The sequence below is a fragment of the Ovis canadensis genome, chromosome 4, assembly GCF_042477335.2.
Source record: "Ovis canadensis isolate MfBH-ARS-UI-01 breed Bighorn chromosome 4, ARS-UI_OviCan_v2, whole genome shotgun sequence".
In the NCBI taxonomy this organism is placed as follows: Eukaryota; Metazoa; Chordata; class Mammalia; order Artiodactyla; family Bovidae; genus Ovis; species Ovis canadensis.
Window position 1 is genome coordinate 79,697,288 of NC_091248.1, and position 14,653 is coordinate 79,711,940.

At 43.8% G+C, this 14,653-nt stretch overlaps 1 protein-coding gene across 1 annotated transcript in view; it reads right to left on the reverse strand.

Moving 5' to 3' along the window:
• Nucleotides 1-769: 769 nt before the first annotated feature.
• ITPRID1 (ITPR interacting domain containing 1) overlaps nt 770-14,653 on the reverse strand; it is a 91,027-nt gene continuing 77,143 nt past the window's right edge. The window contains exons 9-13 of the mRNA XM_069588891.2: nt 9,775-9,857; nt 7,896-9,191; nt 2,743-2,870; nt 1,641-1,752; nt 770-1,183 (exon numbers count right to left, since the gene is read on the reverse strand). Of these exons, the coding sequence (XP_069444992.1) occupies nt 881-1,183; nt 1,641-1,752; nt 2,743-2,870; nt 7,896-9,191; nt 9,775-9,857 (1,922 nt within the window). The 3' untranslated portion in view covers nt 770-880. The remainder of the gene's footprint in view (nt 1,184-1,640; nt 1,753-2,742; nt 2,871-7,895; nt 9,192-9,774; nt 9,858-14,653) is intronic.

Sequence of the window (14,653 nt, forward strand, 5' to 3'; positions counted from 1 at the left end):
CCTTTGCTCAACAGTGAAGGCGGTCTGTGTCTCGGAGCCTTTAAACTTTCCCTTCCTTCTGCTTTAAACGTTCTTTTCCCCAGGATTTCACATGGCTTCCTCATCCCCACCATTCAGGCCTCGCCCATATAGCTTCCCCTTAGCCAGGCCGACCGCTCTGGTGTACAAGGCACATTATTCATCTCACATCATCTTCTCCAATATCCTCACAGAGTCTTCGCCACGGTGCAGACCGGACACTATCTTATTTACTTGTTTGTTGCTGTGGTTGCTGCTTCTCACTCCTCCTCCAATTCTTTGTGAGTAGAAACTGTTTCTTGCTCACAGCTCTGTCTGCAGCACAAGAGGAGGCCCTGGCACCTGGTGGGAGCCTCCTCTGTAAGTCTGGCTCGCTGACTGACTCAAGGCTTTAGGACAGTCTGGTACCTCTGAGACCTGGATCTTCAAGCAGACCCTCCTGATACGCTGAGGTTAACTCAGACTCCCTGGTACACTCTTTCACGAAACCCTGTTAATATAGTTCCTTCAAAGCACGTTCACAGTTTTCAGATTCCTACCTATGTATATGTTTACATTCTGTCTCCCCCAGCATACTCCAAGTTTCAGCAGGGCAAAGACTGGACACCACATGCACCTTGAGGTGTATCTAGTTATCTTGGCTACTGCACTCTATGCCAGGCACATAGTAGGTGCTCACTTATCCTATATCAAATGAATATTAACATATTCCTCCCAGGTTTAACCGTAGAGTAGAATATTCAAAAAACAGCGGCTGATGAAGGGTTGATAGGTATTTCTCCTTAGGGAAAATTTAGATATGCTTGCTCTGGCTAGCATGTGCTTTTACATTTTGTAGGAAGGTCATCAAACCTGCTCCGACCTAGAGGAAGACATCTGTATCCTCTTCTCCAACAGGACAATTTGATGGAGGGCCTGGATCTAATTCTGCCCACGATGGAGGAGACATCCTGGTACTGCTGCCCAAGAAGGGTTGAGTAAAGGCAGCTAAATGGGTCCCTGAGCAGGGAGGCTGCTGGCCATCACCAGGAGCAAAGGCAGCGCCAGGATGCATGGCAGAGTGGATCTTAGCAGCTGGAGTCCGGCCACTCTTTTCTCCTGTCCAGTTATATGGATGTAGATTTGTGTCGTTTTCAGGTGGTTCCCCTGTGAGAAGCTCAAGCTGCTAAAAAGAAAACAAGAACAAAATGTGTGGACCACTTCCCACATTTACATGAAGTAGCTAACTCAGACTGGTGGGAAAGGCATTGACGTTTGGTGAATTCTCTAGGGTGGGTTCGGTGTGATTTCGGCAATGACTTAGCCCACATGAGGTCAAAAGCGGTTTCCTATTCTCATCTGGGAAATGGGCCACTAATACTTATATATTGCTTACAGGGCAGAAGAAAAGACTGGCATGGAGGTTAGCTGACTTGAGTTCTGGTCCTGAATCACCACCAGCCAGCTGTGTGGCCCTGAGCAAGGCAACATGCTTCTCTGGGCTTCCATTTCTTTGTACTTAAAATCAAGGTGTTGGCATCTAATCTTAGAGTCTGGAATGGCTGCACAATCAGGTTTATCATTTGATTTACCCCTGCTACAGTGGGTGGGATCTAGTAAACCCCACACCCCTTGGCCTGTACCAATAGCATCCCTTCTCGGATTTGCTGAGCCCGGTCTCCCAGTTGAAACTCTAGCTCCTCCACCTCCTGCCGTAGGGCTTCCCGTAATGTCTGCAATTGCTCAGCCTCCTCCCTGTGGGTAAACAAGAGAAAATAACCAGATTTCACAGTCACCTCCAAGTACAGTTTTCCATCCCTCTCAAAATGTAGGTCACACCTTTGACACATCTTAAAAGAGAGAGTCACCATCTTTATTTGTCTTAGTTGCAGGCATGGGTTTATATTAGGGCAAATTTCCTTTCTTTTTTTTAAACAACTCTTTGCAGAATAATTAACGTACCATATATGTGTGTGCTAAGTTGCTTCAGTCGTGTCTGACTCTTTGTGACCCTATGGACTGTAGCCCTCCAGGCTCCTTTGTCCATGGGATTTTCCAGGCAAAAATACTGGAGCGGGTTGCCATGCCCTCCCCCAGGGGATCTTCCAGACCAGGGACCAATTCTGCATCTCCTAAAAGTCTCTTACATCGGCAGGTGGGTTCTTTACCGCTAGTGACACCTGGTCTATGTACCATAAAGTTTACCTATTTTAAGAAAATAATTCAATGATTTCTAGTAAATCTGCCAAGTGTGTAACTATCACCATCATTCAATTTTGGAACACTTCCATTTCACCAGTAAGAAGCCTCATGCCCTGCTATAAGTTAATCCCTATTCCTATCCCCAGCCCCTGGCAATGCCTAATCTACTTTTGGGACATATGCTTTTCATCTATGTGAAAATAGTGCAGATTTTCAAAATTCTAACAACTGCCAATATTGCATTTGTGAGAGCTCCATTCATGATGATTAAAGATACCCTGCTGGCTAGCGGCCTCTTCCCAGCGGCTGCCTGTTTTCTGACCTCAAGGAGCCCTGGCCTTGAAAAGTAAGTGTTGCTATCCAGTAAATGGCTCTCACAGACTCCCACTGAGAAAGTAAGACCTGGAACAGGAAAGCAAGGAAAAATTGGCCAATTTCTCATTAGCCTTGCTCCCTGCTGCACATCTGTCCTGCCCTGATTACCTTTCCTTGCTCCAGGTATGTGGGCTGGTACTTACTTTTATGGCTCTCTTAGATAATTACCTTTCCTCCTCTGTCATGTCCCTGGAAAGGAGTGCCTGTTGTCCTCTGAGGTGCTGCTCAATTTCTTCTAAATGCTCCCGGAAACTCTGGCACACTGTCTTCATTGTTTCCATCTCATGGACTGTGCACTACGAACAATTAGAGAGAGCTGGGAAGCAAGGGCTTTCTGAGTCACTGTAAGGTTCACCGCAGTGGCATCTGCCTTCCCACCTGGGCTTTCTGTTGTGCAATGCAGCCCTGCTGCTAATGTGCTGAAGAGAGAAAAGCCTATACTTCGGCTTTTTCAGGCAAATAGAGACATACGTGGCTGGCACAAGAGAGCGGTGACTATTGGGTGACCCTTGGAGACATTATGTTCCAGGGACAAAAAGTCAGTCTGGAAACCTAGGTAATATAGGGTGAAAGGATGTAGACAGGATCAGAGAGGTAGGGCCAGCATAATGCAGGCTTGTGCTTAGAAAAGTTGAGTCTTGTATAATCTTGTTTTACTTTGGTGCCGAGTCCTGCCTCACTCTGAATCTCAGTGATATTGAACACATCTATTGAATGATACATGCTTCATTAGAGAGTCTGCTTGAATAGTTTTTACTAGTCTTAGCTCTGCTTAGCCAAGGGCTTTCCTAGTGGCTCATGGGTAAAGAATCTTCTTGTCAATGCAGGATATGAAGGTTTGATTCCTGGGTTGGGAACATCTCCTGGAGAAGGAAATGGCAACCCACTCTAGTATTCGCGCCTGGGAAATCCCACAGACAGAGGAGCCTGGAGGGCTACAGTCCGTGAGGTTGCAAAAAATCTGGACACAACTTAGCGACTAGATGACAGCTGCTTAACCACAGTGTCTGGTGGTTGAAATCTGCAGAATCAGCACCACCAGTTCACAAGCTCATTCACAGTGAGGCAGGCATAGACTAGGCATCCCATCCTCCATGGGCTGGAGTCTAGCATTGAACTGTCTGCCCTTCCAATTCTGCCCCCCATCGTTGCTGATGTGAATCACTGTTTAAACCTTACGCTCTGTATGACAAGGCTGTTGCCTTGGTTTCCCTATTTGAATGTTCTTTTGCAGCCACCAAGCCCAGTCGATTTGTGAGCTACAGTGTAGCTGGTCGCATGAAGTTATTTGTCCCTTAGGAGTGAGCCGATCAGGCAGTGAATTCTTACAAGGTGACTGAGTTCTAGAAACAGTGAGGCCAGGGCAACGGAACTATGGTGCTCAAGTAGGCTGAACATTAGAAAGGAATTTTATGCTTCACCTAGATATCCAATCACCTTTGTGACTGGAAGGCATGGGGGCTGGGATTTAGGAATAATTGATGGCGTGAGTGCGCCCTGTGAAGGGAGTGATGTGGAACATTCTGAAATGCTGCCATCTCCTGGTCATTTGGGAACACTGAAACTGCATTTCCACTCTACAACAGACAAAAAATGCTAAGCTAAGTCACGTCAGTCGTGTCCGACTCTGTGCGACCCCATAGACGGCAGCCCACCAGGCTCCTCCGTCCCTGGGATTCTCCAGGCAAGAACACTGGAGTGGGTTGCCATTTCCTTCTCCAATGCAGGAAAGTGAAAAGTGAAAGTGAAGTCGCTCAGTCGTGTCCAACTCCTCACGACCCCATGGACTGCAGCCTACCAGGCTCCTCCGTCCATGGGATTTTCCAGGCGAGAGTACTGGAGTGGGGTGCCATTGCTTTCTCCGACAGACAAAAAATAGTTTCAGACAAAAAGGAACCCTTAGGTGGCTCAGATGGTAAAGAATTTGCCAGTCATATGGGAGCCCTGGGTTTGATCCCTGGGTAGGGAAGATCCCCTGGAGAAGAGAATGGCTACCCACTCCAGTATTCTTGCCTGGGGAATTCGAGGGACAGAGAGTCAGACAGAACAGAACAACCAACACTTCAACTTTTCTTTAGGCAAAAGGGGGAAAAAAAGGAGACTGTTTTGAACTTTTTTTATCCAATACAACGACTAGGTTTTAATTCAAATACAATGCAGTTCTACTCTCTGATTCCCCCAAAAGTGAAAGTGTTAGTTACGTCTGACTGCAACCCCGTGGCCATGGAATTCTTTAGGCAAGAATATTAAGAGTGGCAAGAATAAACAGAGTGGGTTGCCATTCCCTTCTCCAGGAAATCTTCCTGACCCAGGGATCAAACCTGAGTTTCCTGAATTATAGGCAGATTCTTTACCATCTGAGCCACCAGGGAAGCCCCAGTCTCTGACTCAAACTGGGCCTTAAAACAAACTTTAACTTCAACAGTAAGAGCAACAATATTGACCCTTCATGTTTGATTGGCTCATTGTTGTTCAGTTGCTCAGTCATGTCCAGCTCTTTTCAACCCCATGGACTGCAGCACGCCAGGCATCCCTGCCCTTCACCATCTCCTGGAATTTGCTCAAACTCACATCCAGTGAGTCGGTGATACCATCCAACTATCTCATCTTATGTTGCTCCCTTCGCCTATTGCTCTTAATTTTTCCCAGCAACAGGGTCTTTGCCAGTGAGTCAGCTCTTTGCATTAGGTGGCCAAAGTATTGGAGCTTCTGCTTCAGCATCAATTCTTCCAATGGCTCATATTACTTTTAAAAATTCATAAGACTTTTTTCTTCAAATCTAAATCATAAACATTATAGATGAATCTTCTAATATCCAAAATTATTATTCTGTATATGTCTAATTTTCTTGTCTGAAAAAAATTTATTGAATTAGCAGATTATTGTGAGTAATTCGCATCTTTCTAAGATTTAATCATATCAACAAACCATTATCTTAGGTAACCCACAAGAGTACATTCTATCTGGGCCTTTGTTCCGAAGTCTTAAACACAGATTTGATTTTCATGGTTTATTATTGGAAACAAAATATAAAGCCAAATATGACTTAATTTATATATTCCTGTAAAACATCTTAAAAATGTAAGTTAGAGAAAATATTTTTTCAGTATAATATATGTTAGACCAACAATCTGGTTTTTACCATGGAAACTGGAGTATCTCACTGTAGGATTTAATATTTTTCCCTTATAGCCTCTTAAAATATCACCTTCTCCAGCCATCTTTCATCTCTAACATTTTCCTACATGAACTATATGGTACAGTTTATTCCTTTAGAGCTAAGTTTTTAAACTTTGACATTGTTGACATTTTAGGTCAGATGGTTCTCTGTTTTAAGGCACCAACTTATGTACTGTAGGATGCTTAGCACCATCCCTGACCTCCACCCACGAAATTCAAGTAGCACCTACCCCAGTTATGACAACCAAATATGCTTCCCATTATTGCCAAATGACACCAGGGCTGGAGGCAAATTATTTCCAATTGAAAATCACTGCTATACAGCATTTACAGTCTCTCATTAACGCTGATGATGACAGTGACAATGAATCCTACTATCCTTCAGAACTTGAACCTTGGTCTCTTTATTCCAAAGGACCCCAGCTACACACTAGCCTCAGTTCTTTGCTCCCACTGAGCTTCAGAATAACATTATACCTAGAACTGATTTTGACACCTTGTTTTACTAGTTCAGCCCTCACTAATGACTCATTTTAAAATATTACAAATACCTGAGAGTTTTACAATCTGAAAAAAATGTAGCAAATTATTTTATCTTTTATATAATCACTTTCTATGTTTATATTACATTTATACAGATTTTTCTATGTTGAAGGACCATGTAATAATTTGCTGTATCTTTCAAACAATCACTTTCTTATGTTACTATTTCACTTACATAGATGGACATATCTTGAAGTTGGACTTTGGAATGTATTGTCCAAGAATTTGGTGTCAGCTAAGTCTGAATTTGAATCTGGACTTAGTACTCAGTAGTTGCGGGAAGCTGAAAAATTACTTAAACTCTCTCAATTCTTACTTTCTCATCTGTAATAGAGAGAAGACTTGACACATACTAGGGAATCAATAAAAATTTATGGTATGGATGAAAATGAGGGTTATTTGACACGGCATAAATAAAATGCTTAGCATAGCACTCAGTAAGTATTTGTGGAATTAAAAGAATGGGAAGGTAACACAGAAGGCACCAAATAGCAGGAACTCAGTTAACTATAGCTGCCTTCCATTCTCCTCTGAACGGCTGTAGTCCTACATTATATGTGCTATCTTTTTTCCCACCTGTGGGAAAACACTTTCATGTGTCATACTTGTAATTTTTTAAATTAGTGGCTAACCTTGACAGCCCAGATTATTTCTGACCTTGAGAACTGCTAAAGTCATTGGAAGGACTTGCTAAATGCTTGTTGATTTATCAGGGACTGAACGGGGCGGAGGGTCCTTCAGTTCTCAGTAATCTCAATGTCCACTTTTAAACAAACTTAGCAAAAGTAAACCAAAATTCCTATATTTGACATGAGAAGGTCGATAATTCAAGACCTGAACAATAAAAAAAATAAGGGCTTTCTATGTGCTCTGCACTGAGTGTCTGACTGTGCTGAGTGCCTTACAAGTTTGCTCTCATGTAATCCTAAAACAATCCTGTGTCAGTGACATAAATAATCTCCCTCAGAGAGTTGACATGTCTTCCTCACAATTATACAGGTAAGTGAATATAAGAGAAGTTTCAGTTAAACTGAACTGAAGAGGAGATACATGATGCATGAATGCCTAGAACCTTACCTATGAACATACTGTTTTATATCCCAGTGTAAAATGGGGGTTAATAATAAAATTTGTTTTCCTTCCTTCATAAGGTGATTGGAAATATCAAATAAGAAGAAATCTGTGGGAATTTCCTGGTTGTCCAATGGTTAGAGCTCCATGCTTCCACTGCAAGGGACTTGGGTTCTATCCTTGGTCGAGAACTAAAATCCCACAAGCCACATGGCCAAAAATAAATAAATAAAAATAAGTAAATAAATAAAAACTATTGACAGTGCCTGCTGCTTAAGACAATATCAAATAAATTTCTATAGGTGTTAAATCGGAGCATTTAAGAACTAAGTCAATGGCTACATTAAAAAAAAGACATTTGCGAGAGTATGTTATAAGCGATAAAGCACGCTACAGCTATCACTCATTATTTGCAATGGAAAGGTATATCCTGAGGGCTCACATTCAGAAAGGGAGGCTGAGCATCCTCCCTGAGGTGTGTATTGTTGCTGCGTCTGCTTCCCCACTTTGTGAAGGCAAATACTTACAGAATACAGCTCTCTCACTGTGGTGTCCTGAAGGAATTTCAAAGTCTTCATGAACTGGGCTTCCAGATGGTTTTGTAAGCATAAGCAGTGCCAACAAGTTGGAGACATGGAGCTGGGGCTTCGCCTCTCTGCGGGGCAGTGGAGGTGGTGATGGCAGTAGATACAGCAGTGGGCGGGCGCAGCTTGGCAGATGACCCCTGGGTAGTTCCTGGGGAAGCCTGTGTCTAAAGAGACAGATTTGGTGAGGGGCGGGGCCTTTTTACCTGGAGCTGAACAGCAGTGCCAGGGCGGAGGCTCCCATGCGTCAGTCTGAACAGAAACATCATTGAACTGTCTTGCTTCTGACCCCAGTCCTGGTTCTGCTGCAGTAACAGGGTCACACACAGTGCATTCTAAAATCGCTCCTCTAGAATCTGTTTCCAAGACCACAGCATTCTGAGCAGGTGATGCCAGTTTGGAGGACAGCTGGATTGTCACAGACATGGGGCTAGCAGCATGTAAGTTAGTATCTGGAGGAAGGTCTCCCATCTCAGATTCTTCCCTAGGTGGTATTTGACCCAAAGCTCTACACACTGGTCTCCCTCGGGGACTATCTCCAGCCACCTTATCTAGATGGAGAATGGACATTCCAGAAGTTTGAACAAGATCCCTTGTATAGGACGTGGCTGCCCTGGGCTTGGGGACATGCTGCGAGACACTGTTTTGCATCAGTAAGGCATTGTTGATGGAAGGACAGAGTTTACTGCCTTCTGTTCCTCTTGGGGCCTCTGAGTCATCATGAGGGGACTTGTCTGGAGCAGGATCAGTTCTGGGTGGTCTCACAGACTCACAGGGGTGGTTGTGCACATATACTTCCCCAGCTCGCTCAGGCCACAGAAGCCCGTCCTTTGCATCTGTGATGTGTGTCATCCTAACACCCATAGAGCTACCATCTTTGAAGGTAACTGTGCCTGCAGTGGCCTCGTATTCAGTTTGGGGCATGGGTGGGAGTTGGTGCAGCTGGCCACCTCTCCTTGGGAGTTCTCCCCCAGGGATGCTCTTATCAAGGGCCAGATCTTGGGTCCACAGCTCTGGGGTTGACCCCATGCCCTCTGACTGAGACTCTTTCTCCACCATAGAGGCTGAGGCTTTCTCTTCCAAGACACTCCAGTCTTGACTTGAAAAAGATGTGCTCACTATACTCTTGGAATCAGACTCATCTGACTCTTGCTGACAGGACTCTAAGCTGTGGCTCTGAGCCCTTGGTGTTTCATATCCGTTCTCAGCAGGACTCGGGCTGCTTGACAAGGGGGGCATCTGTGGGAGAAATGGGAATAAAGGCAAATGGGTGTGAAACGAGGGAGAGGTACTAGGTTTAAGAAATGCTTCATTTTACATTTTTTCCCCATTATCATTGACTTAGGAATCATGAGACAAAGATTACAAAATCAGGTTTATGTGAGTTTACTACTTTGTTGCTGTTTAATTGCTCAGTCGTGTCTGACTCTTTGCGATCCCAAGGACCGTAGCCACCAGGCCCCTCTGTCCATGGGATTCTCCAGGCAAGAATACTGGAGTGGGTTGCCATTCCCTTCTCCAGGGGATCTTCCCGACCCAGGGATCAAATGTAATGGCAGGCTGACCGCTGGGCCACCTGGGAAGCACTTTACCTGGGACCTTTCAATGGGGCTCAGTTACTTGCTTCAGAAAAATCAAAAGAAAATAAAAAGGAAAGGAGCACTGAGCTTTCTGCACTTGCCCACGGTGACTCCACTCTCCCCTGTCCCTTGGGTGCCTGTTGCATGTCTTCTAAGCATTGGTTGCTCTTTCCAACTGTGGTAACACACGTTAATCTTATCAGTCCTTCTATCACTACTTCAGCCCTCCAGGGGCCCTCTACCTGCAGGGCTGGTGGCTCCGGCGGCTCCTCCAGGAACCCGCTGCTGTCAGACTGGCAGCTGTTTGCTCTGTTCACCATGGCTCCTGCAGAAAGGGATGAAGAGACCTCCGGTGAGTGAAGGGAAAACAGACAGGCACCCAGACTGAGGTCAAATCCTCTCTGTGCCTGACACACCATAGAGCCTCAAGAGATGTCCACTGTGTGAAGTATAAAGGCATGAGGGAATTTCAAGAATTTTTCCCTCAATGATCAGAGGGTCCATGTAAAACTGTGTCACTGGTTTCCTGTTACAAAGACTAAAGCATGAAACAAAGAAAGAGGAACTAACATCTCTTAAAACTAAATAGCAATCTGATTGTGAGATGCAAATTTACTAAGGGGAAGAAAACCCAGAAGGAAATGCAGCCTTAAATGCCACATTGACGAGACAAAAACACCCCAATTTATATATTTGTGTATATATATTGCAAAGGACTGAATGTTACATCTCCCTTCCACCATGCTATATAAACATTAGGAGACCCAAAGATATTCAACAGGATAGTTGAAACTTGCTGAAGAATGGCCAAAACAGACTCTGCAACTTTTCGCTTTTGCTATATTTGTTTTGGCTCAAGATTTGTGCCGCAATCTGTGAAGGACTCCTGGTACATCATTATTTTTTAAACTTTCCAGATAATGCCTAAGCAATTGTTATTCTAGAATATAAGCTCCATATAAAATGGTTGCCATTCTTTCCCTTTCTCATAACTCTTGGATGAAATGATATATTAGAGCACTAGAACAGAATTATAGGTTAGAGCCCATCCATCTACATGCTGGTAGGTTCAAGACAATCTGGTCCAAAAGCCTGCAAACATGAAGGGTCCCTAAAGAGTAGAGACTAATTTCCTTTAAAAGGGATATATTTATATAACTATTAGGTTTAGTTAACTGTACTTGTGTAAAGCACAAACACCCATAATAAGCAAAAATAACCTCTGAAACGGATTTAAGTGAATTAGAACTTCTCTTTGATGGTGGAATTAGGCATAGTTCTGGCCGATGTGTGTATTAGTTGCTCAGTCACATCCAACTCTTTTAGACCCTTTGGATCATAGCCCACCAGGCTCCTCTGTCCATGGAATTCTCCAGGTAAGAATACTGGAGTGGGCTGACATTCCCTTCTCCAGGGGATCTTCCCTGCCCAGGGATCAAACCTGCGTCTCTTGTATTGCAGGCAAATTGTTTACTCTCTGAGCCACCAGGAAAGCCCCCTCTATCTAGGGTAGAGCTTTATTTATCTTGTATTTTAGAAGTCAAATACATGAATCTGAATCATTTTGAGCAAGTCAACAAGAAAATGTGATTCAATTTACTAACAGTTTAGTTTCTTCAGGAGACTAAAAATCTATCTACCTATAACCCACCCTTTTTTGACAACTTGATGATAAACATCTCAAAACTGGGTTTGTGATTTCTGAATATTTTTAGAGTGGTAGGAATTACTTGATACCGAGAATGAGAAATTGCCTAGTCCAGGATGGCTATAATGGATGATTAAGCAAACAGACAAAGACAAATGTGTATCATTTAGCACTCCCCCCACCCTTACACCCAGTATGTAATATGAGGGAGGGCATGACTTAGAAGACTATATATTCCATTACTCTCTGGCAAGAGTAATGGAATTAGCACGTGAACTCAACCCAGTTCCTGAAACTACTGAGGCCAAGACAGGTGGAACTTTAGAAGCCTCATCATCTCCAATAGGATTTTCCCTATGCACTTAATAAGCCCAGGGAGTCATAGCTCTTCCTTACTCCACTAGACTGGGGCCTTGACTTACTTATTGCTTATCCCTTACCCCTACCAGTCCTTTCCCCGTTATTATTCAAATCCTCTCCTACTGGGTGGATCCTATTTCAAACCACCACCAACCCCATAGTGGGCTTGTTGTGCCCTTAGACTGCTGATTCTCCCACTCTGCCAGTCCCATAGTGCTGGGGGTGAGGGTGGGAAGGGGCTTGAATTCTTTACAATGTACAAAGATCTAATTTGCCCCCATAACTGAGTCCTCTAGAAAACCTGGATTCAGATCGACTGTGTTAAGATTCTGACTCTCTTTATTTACTAGCAGTGTGGTCTTGGGTATGCCACTTACTCTCTCTGTTTCCTCATGGGGAAAAAAATTTGTTGATAATGTTGCTTCTGGGGTTGCAAAGAGGATACTCTCCAGTAATATATACATGAAGAATTTATGGACATGGAAAAGATGATGTAATTATACGCACAGTTTTACTGCAGGACATATCTTGATATTATATTCTCTATCACAACTCAATCATTGCTGTTGTTCAGTCACTAAGTTGCGTCCGACACTTCGACCCCATGGACTGCAGCACACCAAGCTTCCCTGTCCTCTACTATCTTCTGGAGTTTGCTCAAATTCCTGTCCACTGAGTCGGTGATGCTATCTAATGATTTCATCCTCTGTTGCCCCCTTCTCCTTTTGCCTTCAATCTTTCCCAGCATCAGGGTCTTTTCCAATGAGTTGGCTAAATCATTACTAATGTCATTATTAAATATCATTAATGAGCTCCATTATTAATATTTATTAGAAATTATCTTTTCCAGCACAAAGCTGTCCTCACAGAATTAAGATTTTACCCTTCCAGTTAGGTAGAATCTGCCCGGGCAAGATTGCTTCACCAACTCAGGAGTGTGAAACATTTCTGCCCGAGAGACTGATGCCTCAGGCACTTTGTCCAAATAATCACCAGGTGGCAGCATTACATCAACCACAGCACAGAAGAGTCAGGGTTTGACAAGAGTGTCTGAATGGCTTAAACAGATAAGTCAACATGAGTGCTTGCTAAGTCATATCCAACTCTTTGCAACACTATGGACTGTAGCCCTCTGGGCTCCTCTGTCCATGGGATTCTCCAGGCAAGAATACTGGAGTGGGTTGCCATGCCTTCTTCCAGGAGATCGTCCCGATCCAAGGATGGAACCTGTGTCTCTTATGTCTCCTGCTCTGGTAGAGGAGTTCTTTACCACCAGTGCCACGTGGGAAGTTCAAGTCAACAAGAAGAAGCTGCTTTTCTGAGCTGAGTTAGTGATAAAAACTCTGAATCCTAGAGGCTCAGGAAGAAAGAAGCCTATGGAATTGAAACATAAATAAGGGATGGGAGAGAAAGGAGTCTTTAAGGTGGCTCAGCTAGTAAAGAATCTGCCTGCACTACGGGGAGACCTGGGTTTGATCCCTGGGTTGGTATGATCCCCTGGAGAAGGGAAAGGCTACCCACTTCAGTATTCTGGCCTGGAGAATTCAGTCCATGGGGTCGCAAAGAGTTGGACACAACTGAGTGACTTTCACTTTCACGTTCACTTTCAAGGTATGATGTACACTTTGTTGTGCAGAGCAAAAGAAATGGTTCAACCTTAGGCTGCTTGGGGTTCCCATCTTCACGGATCTATTCTACTTTACCTATCTCTTTGTTAAGTTCTTTTCTCTTCCATTGCACAATGGTAGACAATTCCATGACAGCTCCATGGTGAAGTTGCATCTCAGAGGCAAATTATCTTCAAACTGGACTGTGCCTTTCAGATGATGCAAACTCAAATGCCCGTGGAAGCTGAGCAGTTCAAGAAAGTATGTGAAACAGCAAGATTCAAGACAATAGCGAGCAGTGTGGATGGTTTGGACTTCAGAGTTTTTGTCTCCCAAAGGCATTTATAAAAATTCACTTGTAGAACAAGCAAAGAACAAGTCTCTATGGGCCAGTCGGTCCCCCAGGTTGGAAGCCTTCATGGTGCCACCTACCATTCAGTGCAAGAGTCCCTTCCAGAATATTCCTTATAGATGGTCATCTAGCTGGTGCTTGCCCACTTGTGGTGACAGAGACCTACTCCTGTATAGTCAGAGTGTCTCATACCTTATAGAAAATACCTCTTTATATTGAGCCAACTTTACTTTAGCACTTTCCATTTGTTAGTCAGAGTTCACTCTGTGGAGTTATACTGAAAGTGTTTGACCCATTTTCCTCAAGGCAGCTCTCATGTACAGACTTTGATCTTCACCTTTAATCTCTTCAGACCCCCTTAAATCAGCCCTCAGAGGGCAGGGTCTCCAGGCCATTTGTGTTTTGTACTTCTTAACAAGCACTTACTTAAAAATATTTGCTATAAAACTGGGCACCCAGAACTAGACTCAGTGATTGAGACATGGTCTGACCAGTACAGAGTGGAGCAGGACTGCCTTTCCCTCCTCTCGATATTTCATTTCTACACACACAGCCTAAGGTTAGTCTAGTCAGAGACTGTGTTTGCAACGTTGAGTTGTACTGAGATTAGTCCCTATTTTGTATTCTTACAAAATTTGACCTAGCTAATCTGGGACCACGGTTCCATCCTGTCAAGGATGATTTTGACCTTCATTCTGAAAGCTCTGTGATATCTACAGGTTTGAAACACACTCTTGCTGTGGGCCAAGTCTGTGTTAACATTCTGATGAGAACAGGCCATGAGACAGGGCCTGAGCGGTGCTCAATTGCAGGCTCCATTCTTTTATTTAATGAATGTTCACTGGATCTTGCAGGATCCTACACTGCTCTAGAAACTCCAAAGACACATCAACAAAAGTACAGCTCAGATGGTAAAGAATCTTCCAGCAATACAAGAGACCCATGTTCGATCCCTGGATTGGGAAGATCCCTTGGAGAAGGAAATGGCAACCCACTCCAGTATTCTTGACAGGAAAATCCCACTGATAGAGGAGCCTGGTGGGCTACAGTACATGGGGTCACAAAGAATTGGACATGACTGAGTGACTAACACTTTCAGAGAGCTTATATTTATATTGACTGGAGTATAGAATGAACAAAAGTTGAGAATATTT